This window comes from Pseudorca crassidens, chromosome 1, assembly GCF_039906515.1.
Source record: "Pseudorca crassidens isolate mPseCra1 chromosome 1, mPseCra1.hap1, whole genome shotgun sequence".
In the NCBI taxonomy this organism is placed as follows: Eukaryota; Metazoa; Chordata; class Mammalia; order Artiodactyla; family Delphinidae; genus Pseudorca; species Pseudorca crassidens.
The window spans coordinates 125,534,821-125,547,227 of NC_090296.1; the positions used below are offsets into that span (position 1 = coordinate 125,534,821).

At 49.2% G+C, this 12,407-nt stretch overlaps 1 protein-coding gene across 5 annotated transcripts in view; it reads right to left on the reverse strand.

Annotated features, from left to right (window-relative positions):
- Window positions 1-12,407, reverse strand: part of LOC137232774 (OTU domain-containing protein 7A) — a 389,090-nt gene that overhangs the window by 23,881 nt on the left and 352,802 nt on the right. For all 5 annotated transcript variants that reach the window (XM_067755571.1, XM_067755579.1, XM_067755553.1 and 2 more), the window contains 2 exons: window positions 4,262-4,389; window positions 1,996-2,145 (listed from right to left, as the gene is read on the reverse strand). In XM_067755571.1, the coding sequence (XP_067611672.1) occupies window positions 1,996-2,145; window positions 4,262-4,389 (278 nt within the window). The remainder of the gene's footprint in view (window positions 1-1,995; window positions 2,146-4,261; window positions 4,390-12,407) is intronic.

Sequence of the window (12,407 nt, forward strand, 5' to 3'; positions counted from 1 at the left end):
TTGGTCTTTTCAATCACTTGCTGATAGGGTGAGGCTGCAGAGAAAGGGCCCTCCCGTCTCTCCAGAGCCACGGTGAGCTTTGAGAAGAGCTGGAAGCCATGAGGGAGGTGCCAGCTCTCAATGGCCAACACGCAGCGAGACAACAGAAAAGGCAAATGGCACCTAGGCCTTAATGACGAAACATGTCTTCCTATGGCTAAAGTGAGATGTCTGTAACTAGCACAGGAAAAGGACGTGATAGTCCCCTTACAGCCAGTGGCAGCCCTGCTCCCTCTCCTTCTGGACTCACATCACCACAGGATGAGCCACCATGGATTTCCTGGGACCACATCCTATGGCAGGGACCCTGAAACTGGTCAGTCTTTCCTTCTTTTAGTATCCTGGGAGTTCTCTGTCTAACCAGACACAGAAGTGAAAAAGGAAGAGTTTCCCTTTATTTGCTCAGTTAGTCACACATCCGTCAGCAGTTAACATTCCAAACAAAATCCCGCCATTTCCACAGCAGACACATAATGCATTGACTGAAGACAGGCCCCACATGAGTCTATGTGACTGGTGGTTGGAGTTGTGCAGTGCACAGCCTGTGGGCCCAGCCCGGCAAGCCTCTCTGCAGCACTGAAATGGCTCCTGGCAGGAAACTCCCATGTAATGATTTGAATGGAAGAATACATCTTTTGATTCAAAAGCTTACTTTAGAGCAGAGGCTGGCAAACATTTTCCGTAAAGCGCTCATTAGTAAATATTTTAGTCTTTGCAGGCCACACAGCCTCTGGGGTTGCTTCTCAACTCTGCTGTTAGGGCACAAAAGCAGTAGCCACAGACAATACGTCTTTGAACAAGTGTGGCTGTGTTCCGATAAAACTTTATTTACAAACAGGCAGTGGGCTGTAATTTGCTGACTCTCTGCACTAGACGGGCTTTTAATTAATTAATTATTTATTTGTTTATTAAGTGTAAGTTTATTACTAGTCCAGAGTTTTAATATTTTGATCGTCTGGTTGGTCTAACAAAGTAGACGGGCTTTTAAAAATTACATCTGAGGGCTTCCCCAGTGGCACAGTGGTTGAGAGTCCTCCTGCTGATGCAGGGGACACAGGTTCGTGCCCCGGTCCGGGAAGATCCCACATGCCGCGGAGCGGCTGGGCCCATGAGCCATGGCCACTGAGCCTGCGCGTCTGCAGCCTGTGCTCCGCAACAGGAGAGGCCACAACAGTGAGAGAGGCCCGCGTACCGCAAAAAAAAAAGAAAAAAAATTACATCTGAGATTAATTACATCCATATAGTATATGCGTACATGTGAAAGGGAACCACAGTGAAAGTTATTTAAGGGTGGCTTGATTATTAATTTGCTTCATAATTTAAATTAAAAGTTGACTGTGGCATTATTTTCTTTTTTTAAAAACTGAAGCATAGTTGATTTACAATGTTGTGTTAGTTTCAGGTGTACAAGCAAAGTGATTCAGTTATACATATATATTCTTTTTCAGATTCTTTTTCCTTAGAGGTTATTAGAAAATATTGAGTATAGTGGTATATAGTAGTTTCTTGTTATTCATCTATTTTATATATAATAGTGTGTATATGTTAATCCCAAACTCCTAATTTTTCCCTCCTCCCCTTTCCCCTTTGGTGACCATAAGTTTGTTTTCTGTCTGAGTCTGTTTCTGTTTTGTAAATAAGTTCAGTTGTATCATTTTTTTTAGATTCCACATATAAGTGATATTGTATGATATCTGTCTTTGTCTGACATCACTTACTATAATAATCTAAGTTTCTTAGTATGATAATCTATGATAATGATAATCTAAGTCCATTCCATCCATGATGCTGCAAATGGCATTATTTTCAATGATATTTTTTTGCATGCATATGGTAGTTTTAGGCAAAACCTATCATTGCTGAGTGCGCTTCCCAGGGAGGTCTCCATATTCCACCTCCTGCCCCTCCCGGCCCACCCCTTCCCCACCTTGCACTGTTAGGTGGCGGCGGGTGTACCTTGTTCTCTCTGCTGGTCTCTCTGCTCCATGGACACAAGGGCAGAGAAATGCGCTTGGTCGTAGGCAAGAACCAGAGGTGAGCAGTGGCATCTGTTGGGAGGCACCTCCAAGGGCAGGTAAATCCCTCCGAAGGGGATTGGAGCAAATGCTGCAGACACAAACAAGGGTGAGGGCATGTGGATCTGGAGGGGGCGTGGACAGCATCCCTCACCATCCTGGGGGAGGTGACAGGGTGGAGGGAAGGGAGGGCAGGCTCAGGCTGCAGCCCTGTGTGTTGTCATCTGTCACCTACTCCACAGCAGAGGGGCCTCCACCCACCTGGCAGGAGCTCCCTGAGAGCTAGGTGATGCTTGCCACCGATGGATAGGGAAGCCCAGGCTCGCAGGGGCCAGGCCCATTAGACCCCAAGTCCTGTACCTGACCAGGGCACCCTGCTCCACCTGCCTCCTTGGGCAGAGTCCTCCTGGCTCGTTTGTCCCTGCGCCCTGTCAAGCTGCACCCTAGGAACAAGCAGGGCTGAGGGGATTCTGCTGTGACCTGCCGGGCCTGCCTGCTGCCCTGAGTCCGGCCAAGGTGATCAAAACGCCCACCCCAGATGGTCAGCCAGGACGTGTGCTGATGGCCACCTAGAAAACCCGTGTTTTCCTGAACGTACTTATTCCTCTCCTGTGTTCACAAAAGCATCTGCACACAGAACAACGTATGTGCTGCTTGAGAGCTTATTTGTTCTAGGTTTTGAGAAGCTCAGTGAGAGCACTCCAGGCCCAAGTCGTGAGTCAGATGGGAAATGAGGGACGGGGATCAGCTCCTTTAGCAACTGGGACACAGTCTTGTTCATTTCCTTACCAAAAGGGGGAAAAAGCCTAAATCCTCGCTGAAATACATAACTACTGGAAATACCTGCCCTGACATGGCATCTGTTTTTTAATTACAAAGAACCTTGCCTCTTGGCCTCAGACTCAGTGACTCACTGCCCTTCTGTGGAAGGAAAAGACAGTCGACATCAGGGATGTCTTTGATGAGCTCAGGAATCCTCCCCACCCTTGCTTTGTCTATATCAGTGACCATGGTTCTGCCTCCCTCTCTGCTGAGAGGCAGGGTGGGTCCGCCTTTGAGAGGGCTGCACCCTCCAGGACAGGTGCAAAGGAAGGAAGTGTGGACCCAGCTCTGTGGGATCTGATGAGTACAGGGACCCTGATGGGAGGCCGGGCTCTGCACCCAGAGAGCTGCAGACCCCGGCAGGCCTGTGTCACTGGGAGTGACCAAGGTACTCCCAGCTCCCTGCTTTCTGTGGTAACCACAGCCATGAGAGGCAGGACACTTACACTAGGGTGACCTTCCTGGTCCATCCACCATCCTGGCCCCTCCTGTGTCCCTCCTTTTCAGAGAGCATGGTGCCCTGTGGGCTCCAGCAGAAAGGCTAGAGGGAGGACACACGTGGAGCCCTCCCTGCCTGGGTCGACCCTGCTTCCTCAAGGCCTCAGCTGAAGGCGGGGGCACATTGTGTGGCCTCTCTGAGCGTCGGGCTCCTCGTCTGTAAAGCGGGAGGCAATGTCTACCCTGGGAGGTAGTGGCCTGGCCGAGGGAGAGGGTGCACATGATTGGCAGTGCAGTGGGTACCGGCCTTGGGAAGTCCTCCATCCCTTCCTCCTTCTCCCCCAGCCCTGGTCCCATCACAGCCTTGCGGATGACTTTGCATTTTCTGCCTTCCTTGTTTCTTCTTTAAGACACATGCGAGGGGCAGGAGGGGACTGGAGTGGCTGAGTGGCCAAGTGGCCCTGGGATGAGGCCGGCACTGCTGGAGGGTGTGGGCAATGGGTGGGGCCCGGAGCCCCTCGGGGTTCATCCCCACCCCCACTCAGCCACATTTCTCCTGCCGTGGACACACAGGGTGGATGGACGGCCAAGAGTAATCTCTCCTGGGAATTCCCTGGCTGTCCAGGGGTTAGGACTCTGCACTTTTTGCTGCTGAGGGCCCGGGTTCAATCCCTCGTCGGGGAACTAAGATCCCACAAGCCGTGTGGCACGGCCAAAAAAAAATATTAAACAAATAAAAAAGAGTAATCCCTTCTCTACTGGGAGGAGCCAGAAACATGTGGAGTCGAGGAGAAACGAGGAGAAATAAGACCTTTGTCCAGGCAGAGTAAGGCTCTGTGTCCTTCTGGAGGCTCAGCCATTATGTTGGACTGTCCCTTCCTTACTCGGGATGTTACGCTTTCTGGGTGATGAATAAAATACATCTGTTTCATTATGAGTAAACTTACCTTCCCCGCCTGAGTCCCTCAGCATCGTATCTGCTACAACGACAATGGGCCTCCTTAATATGTGGGCAAGGACGAAAACGTGGAACTCCTCCAGACTCTCGTACACAGGGTCCTCGGCGTTGTCCATGCTGGGGACACAGTGAAGCAAGCCCGTCACTGGAGCGAGTCGGGACAGGGAGTGGAGGACAAAACACCTCCCTGTGGCCCTTCCCTGCGTGGACCCTGGCCGTCGTGCCCAGCTGAGGCCACGGCCCCCCTCCACGCCACTCGATGTTGGCAAGCACACTGAACCCAGCTCTCCACTCTGACCCTGGGGTGGGTGGTCTCAGGAGAGAAGCCGAAGCAGAGAACCTGGCAACGTGGGCAGCCAGCTCCCTTTAAGATGCAGTCTCCCTGGGGGCAGAGGCGCCCAGAGTGTGTGACAACATGGGGGCTGGTTCTCTGGGCGGGTTGACGGGGATGCAGTTGGGGCAAGAGGCATGGAGGTTCCCCCTTGGGTTCATGCTCACAACCAGCAGCTTAGGCTGAAGCTTTACCCTCAGGGGGTCAGGTATGCCTGGGCACGTCTGATGGGCCGGTGGGTCCACTGCTACCAAGATCTGTGGGCCTTTCTAAGGGATACCCCGACTGAAGATGGTGGTAAGAAGGCTGCCTTGAGTGGTAGTGGAGGGAGTGACAGAATGCCCAACCCAGGCCACTCGGACCCTCCCCAGCCAGCCCCTCTTCTCCGAGGCTCAGGGGAAGAGTGGGCTCCAAAACCTGCATCACTCATGACTCTAGGACATGGGCAGAGAACTGTAGCCTAGATGTCTCTCAACAAACAGGCCAGTCCAAAGCGAAGAAGCATGGAGAGAGGAAGGCCAGTGCCCCGAGGTTGATGGGGCCTCTTGGGCACTCGAATGGGGCGGGGCACCCAGAATTAACTGAGGGCGGTCTCTAAGCAGGTGGGGCAGAGTTAGCAAGTGTGGCCCCGCTTGAGAATTTTGGGGTGGGGTGGCCTGGGGAAAGGGTTCTATGTACATAGCCTGCAGCCAACTGCTTGTGTGGCTTCTAAAACAAAGCCTCTGCATCCTTGGGGATGCCTCATAATCACCTGGGGAGTTTTGTTGTTATTGTACCAATAGTTTTTTCTTGTTCTTTTTCTGGTGACTCAACATACCTTATTTTAAGACTTAAAAAAAATTGGCAGCACCTAAAAGCTCACAAAAAATTTGCAGAGTATAAGTAGCTTTTTTTCCCTTCTGAACCATTTGAAAGTAAATTGCCAACCTGAAATCCCATCACCCGGCAGAACTTCGTGTGCATTTCCTGTGAGTGGGGTTACGTTCCTGCAGATATATTCTCCTACATCACCATCAGAACTGGGAATTCGTCTAATCATGAAGGCAACAATGCATCTGTCACCGTGAAAGACCCCAGTCACCACGTGCCATCTGCCCCAGTTCTGGATGGTGTACTGCATTCAGCTGCGGTGTCTCTTTAGCTGTCCTCAGTCTGGAACATTCCTCAGGGTACTTGACGTTCAAGACCTAGGCCGTTTTGAAGACCACAGGCCCAGTATTGTGTAGAATGTCCATGGTCTGGGTGTGTGTTTCCTCACAATCAGAGCAGATTGGGTTACACTGCATCCTTCTCGTGGTGTCCAGTTGGGTGGATCTCTCTCGTGGCCGTCAGCCAGGCTCCCCCTTGCAGAGCTGCTCCCTTCCTCTCCGTAATTAATAAGCATTTTATGGGGAGGAACTTGGAATCTACAGACATATTCCACTCCTCACCAAGCCTTGATACATTTACTGATTCCAGGCTTCTATTTGAGTCACTGTGTTATAATCCATCCATGTGATTATTTTGATGCTCAGATACCCGCCCTGGTCAGTGGGGCTTGTTCAAGTGGGATCTGTGTCTGTGTGACAGCCCCCGTCATTTTTTAGAGCACATCCTTGCTTTCCAGCACAAGAAGATGGTCAAGGTTGTGAACTAAAAACGCCGCCTGCCATTTCAGTAAACAAAGGCTGTTGCAGCCATCAGCCACTACAGGTGCCCTAATGGTGAGCCCTGAGGGAACTCAGGATGGAAGCAGGATGCCCCCCGCCCCCCCGCAACATCTAGGAGTCAGCTGCGGCAGCCGCCCCCGACGGTGCACACTGAGAGGACTCAGGATGAGAAAACACAGAATACTGGCCACAGAGAGCTGAGGTACATATTGATAGGAATGATTTCAGTGAGCCCAGACTCTTGCATCTTCCCATACACAGAACAGTACTAAATTCCTTAACTTGAGATGTCTGGTTTTCTTTAATTAACAGTAATCTTTTGATGTTCTGACCACCTGGTCTTTGTTACAAAAATGCCTATGTATCCTGGTTCCCCTCCTTACCTCTTTGGAGCAGTCCCTCAGAGCCACCTGACAGTCTGTGTCCCAGGCTTAAGTTCTCAGTTCTGTCCATCGAGTAAAACATAACTTTCAACTTTTAGGCTGTGCATTTTTTTTTCCAGTCAACAAGATTCATCTTGTATCTCTTCTGCTTCAGCCCTGGATTCAGCCATTTCTCCTGTTTTTTTTTTTTTTTTTTTTTTTAAGATAGTGGATAATGGTGTTTAGAAGCCAAAATATGATTATTGCTGATGTCATTGCTCCTAGACTCAGTAAGTAGAGCTGGGGAACGTGTGTGTGCATGTGTGTGTACACATCCACATGTGTACACAGACATTTTCATCTGTCATCTATCTATCCATCCATCTATTATCTATCTATCTACCTATCATCTATCTATCTGAAACTCTGAGTCCCCTGATACTCCCAATTCCAATCTAACACCCCAGAGTTCATTCTACTTGTAACTCCTTTCTCCGAAAGTGAGAAACCTGGTTTCTACCAATCTTAAGCTATTTCCTTATTTGATCCTGGTATGTAAACAGCCCCCAACCAATGCTGCTTCCCTTCCCCTGAGTTGCCCTCTTCACTCTCTCTGGCTCTGACACCCTGACCTTGGTCTCTGTGTCCTCTAGGTCCTGAGCTGGGGAGAAAGTGGGGAAGATTTGGGTGTGCATATGCCCCCGGAACTGTCCCGGCTCCTTCCATAGTAAAAGTATTTGTATTCTGAGAAGTGTCCTTCCCACCTTGGTCATCCAGAGAGACTTCTCTGGTCTTTCTGGGGTCTGTATGGCCTCATCCAAAACCTGGCCCAGCTGCCAAAAGGAGTTGGGGAGAAGGAGGTGGGAGGGCCAGACTCAGTGCTGCTCTGGGGCTAGATGTTTCCCTTCTCTGCAAGGGTGGACTGACCTCTAATCCAAGTTGAGTGCAATTGAAAGGTTCTTCCAGAGTTTTGTTTTTTTCCCCTTTTAACGACGTCACTTAGCGTTAACACTGGTTCTGCAAAGTCTCTGAGGTGCAAAGAATGCCCTTTTCCCCTTGGGGCCCTGGGTTTGCCTTTTCTGCCAGGCAGTTACCATACTTCCCTGCCCCAGCCTGTTTCTTTTGGCCTCGTTTGGACCACAGTCTTCTGCTACCCGAGATTTTAGAGCCCCCTGCTCTAGAAAACAGTTGTCAGTTTAAGAAATCATTGGCCCCTTCCCAGCACATCAAGTGGGGAAGATAGAGCTGTGATTTAGTCACCCAGCACGAACTCCACCTCAGTTCTCCCTGGAGAACAGCCTCTCCCTCCAGCCCCTTGCTCTAGGATGACACAATGAATAGCACCTAGTCATAGAAATCAGTCTCTTTGGTTTGTTTTGTATTATGTTGTACATCATTAAAGATCTAAATACAAAGGATATACAGTCTTGATGAATCTAAAGGAATTTGCTAACTATTTTGATTTTTCAGAGAGAACTACTAATAAAAATCTAAAAGGTAAAAAAACCCACAAAACACCACTCTGCCCACTGCAGGTGCCCACCTTGCTTTGATGAACCTATGGATTTAGGACTGAATTTTTCAGGGAGGGAAGGGAAGTGGAAGGGGAGTGTGTTAAATACACACACACATGCTGAGTCTAACACAATGCTCTCGGGTGTACATTTCCAAACATCCTGGGTAGTTATCCTGTCCAGCCACGGGTATGTGAGGTCAAGGGCCCTGAGCGGGTGCTCGCTCACCCCTGTCACACAGTGAGCGCTCACAGGCAGGTGTATGGCTGAACGAGACAAGCAGCAGCACGGAGAAGACAGAACACAGACTTACAGCCTGTGTACTCAAGAGAAAAATACCCGACCAGCTACGCAGAGGGGACCCACAACAACCACGGTGCAACGTCTGACTATTAGGCACCACTGTAGTGGCGTGGCTTTCTGCTCATGCAAAACTCAAAGCAGGGCCATTGTATTTCAAATGGAAAAAACAGCACATATTTATTGAGTACTTGCTACAAGCTGGCACCATGAAAGGCACTGCAGAGGCCCCCAGGTAACATCTGTCCATCCAGCCATCTTTTATCCCTCCATCCACTCATCCACCCACCATCCATCTGTTCACCTGTCCATCCATCCATCCAAGCATCCATTTGTCTATCTATTCGCCCATCCATCCATCCATCTACCCATATATCCATCCGTCCAATCATCCATTTGTCCATTAATTCACCCATCTACCCATCTACCCATCCACTTATCCATCCATCCACCCATCCATTTGTCCATCCATCCATCCATCCATCCATCCACCCATCCACCTGCCCACCTGTCTGTCTGTCCATCCATCCCAGATCTGTGCTAGGGCTGGAGCATGCAGTTTCACCACATACATCAGGAGGCCTCATGGCCAGACATGGGCAGCAGTGATGGGGGTATAGGCCCAACTGGGAGGGGGTTATGGAGACGAGCCTGGAGCAGAGCGACCTTTCTTCACTCCTGTTTTGGTGTTGAACATGAGAGCCAAAAGTCAACTGTGACTCTGCTCAGTGGCCCAGGAGGTTGCAGAGAGGGTCCCAGCTCTACCCTGGGCATAGCTGGAGAATCCCAATATCCTTCCCTACTTGCTCCAGCTCCTTGTTCCCAGGGTGCAGGGAGCAAATTTGAACTGGGGGTGGGTCCTGGTTCTGTGCTCTCCCTTCAAAACCATGGCCATGCCCTTGTGCTTCAAAAGCCTCAGTGACTATTCCTGTTCATTAAACGCAGGCTGGAACATTGGCTCGACAACTCCTCAGGCTCCTCTGCGGGGCAAATGGGCTCATGACTGGGATGACGCTTTGGAACAGTGACCTGCGCATATGAGTTACTGTGATGGAGCCCGTTGGTAGAAATCAGCTCCAGCAAAACCAGTCCTGAATATTAACGTCCACTTCTCATCCCAAGGCTTCACATCATCTTCCTGTGAGTTTACTGAGCAAATGCTAGATGCGGGATTGTAAGTAGGATCTCGCCTCTGGGAAAAAACACTTAAAATCCCTAAAATACAACACCTAATTGGTGTTGACTGTTAAGAAGACTAACACGCAATATAACTGCTTCATCCTCACATCTGGGCGTGTCTGAGAGCTTCCTCACATGCTCTAGGCCACAGCACACCTGTTCCCTCTTCTTCAGTGTGTACCTGGGGAGGGGGAATCAGGAGCATAGGGATACCCCACCCACCCAGTGAAAACCCCCTGAGGAAGACAAGGGGTGACCTGGACAGAGGCTGGGCCAGACCCCCCCTCCTGGTGGGACCAAGAAGCAAGAGCGGTGGAGTGAGGTCCAGATGGCATGGAAGTCGGTGGCAGGAATGAAAAGGCACAGTGCAGATTTGGGGGTGTCCTGGCTTAAACGGCAGCCACAGCCTTAGCGGCCACCCCAGCAAGAGCCCATGTCATGGACAAGGAAACCAGTCTGGGCAGCCGGTGGGGTCTTGCCCAAGGGCAGTCACCTGGCCGCACAGAGGCGCAGCTTGGGTGCAGGCCCCCCAGGACACTTCCCCTGTCCCCCTCCCCAAGGTGAGGTGACCACACCTCCTGTTTTGCTTAGGAAAGTCCTGCTTTATGGGTCACCAATGGCCAGTGGCCACTCTCCCTCCTCCAAATGTACCAATTTGGATAAATTGTACAGTCGTCATCCATGGTGATTATCTATGGTGACATAGTTATCAGTTTCTGGTGTACCCTCCCATCCAAACGTATAAGCACACATGGATGGACCTAGAGATTATCATACTAAGTGAAGTAAGTCAGAGAAAGATAAATATCATATGATATCACTTATGTGTGGAATCTAAAAAATGATACAAACGAACTTATTTACAAAACAGAAACAGATCCACAGACATAGAAAACAAACTTATGGTTACCAAAGAGGGAAAGGGGGAGTGATAAATTCGGAGTTTGGAATTAGCATATACACACTACTATATATAAAATCAATAAGCAATAAGGACCTACTGTATAGCACAGGGAACTATACTCAATATCTTGTAATAACCTATAATGGAAAAGAATCTGAAAAAGAATATATATATACATACAACTGAATCACTTTGCTGTACACCTGAAACTAACACAACATTGTAAATCAACTATACTTCAATAAAAATTTTAAAAATATAAGTACATATGTGTTTGTGTGTGTGTGTGCATACGCGCATATATATAGGAATATGAATGTATGTGCATATTTAGATTCTATACACGTACCCTCCCCCTACCTCTAGGTGAAAGGCAGGGCACTACATGGGCTATTCTGACCCTTGATTTTCCTCTTAACAGTACATCCCAGAGAGGCCTCCGTCATAGTATGTGGGTCTCCTCCCCTCTCACAGCTGCACGGCAGCATTTCTGCTAGTGGTGGGACTCGACCTCTTCTCCCAGGCAGGGTTTGGAGCCATGACGACATCTTTGATGAGCTGGCACATAGGTGCAGAGGAGGGCTGGAGAGTCACCCTGAGGGGCTCACAGGGGCTGAGGCCAGCCGGTGCCCTGCTGTGGGCCTTTGTATCCAGTCAGGAACTGTGTCTGCCCAGACGGGAAGCTTTTCCAAAAGATTTCCTAAGGCACAGTGTAGGCTGCTGGGGCCTTACTAAACGCTATGGCCTGGGGATCCAGGACGGAAGGAGGGTGGCACCCCTGGCACTTTGAGGGGACCAAGAGGGTCTCGGGCTCTGACAGGAGCTTCTCAACTGTGGCCAGGGTAGCCTGGGGGTGAGGACTCATTTCACTGCCTAAAATGAATACGCTGGGGTCATTTGTGTGACAAATATTTACTGAGTATCTGCTCTGGGTATAGCACTGTTGCTAGGGGTGTGTGTGTGTGTGTGTGTGTGTGTGTGTGTGTGTGTGTGCATGTGTGCACATGTATGCAGGTCTAAGCGGTAGAGACAATTAACAGATGATCAAACAAATAACTATCAGGTGTTAATAAGCACAGTGGTTAAAAAGGGGCTGCTTTATACAGGAAGGTCAGGGAAGGCTCCTGACAGATGAAGAGTTTGGCTTCAATCATATTTTCAATTAGCAATGTCTTTAAAAATTTGACCTGGATTCCACATTTGCAAATGTGAGAACTCGTTAGGTGAACAAACATTCTTCCTGCTTGGTTCACTGGTAAAAGTCACAGCACCTTGAGGAATATTTGTAAGAAAGCCTCCTTTTCCACAAGGGGCCAAGCCCTGACCCTGCGGGGTGGGCACCTCCCAGCAGTGGCATGCCACTCACCTTTCCTTAAAAGACTGACTTAAGTTCATACCTCTGAGACTGTACATCAGGTAACCATTTAGGATTCTAGTAATTTCTGAAAAAGTCCAATAAAATAGAAAGGCAGCAAACATATTATGAAATTATGTAGACACAGCAATGAAATTATGGAAAGTCAGTTACAAAATGAGCAGCACACAAGAGAAATAGGGGCCTGGGGTGTCAGTCACTCTGTGGGGGCTGCCCAAGAGTCCTTGAAATGGCCCCCCTCTCTCAGCCTCTTTTTCTCTTTGTTCAAACAGCCTCTCAGCCTCCATAACCTGTCTCATCTAATGGTGAGCAAGTAAGCTTTTCTTTTATAAAAGGTTAAAGAACAAAATTGATTACTTTCATCACAAATCTCAGGATAAGTTCTTGATTCTTGCTTTTCATGCCTGTTTTGCATTTGATAAGAGCATGGGTTTATGTTTGTGGTCAGTTCCAAGTTCAGATCCTGGCTCTGTCTCTTCTGGGCTGTGGGATGCTGGGAACTGACTTAATTTTCTGAAACT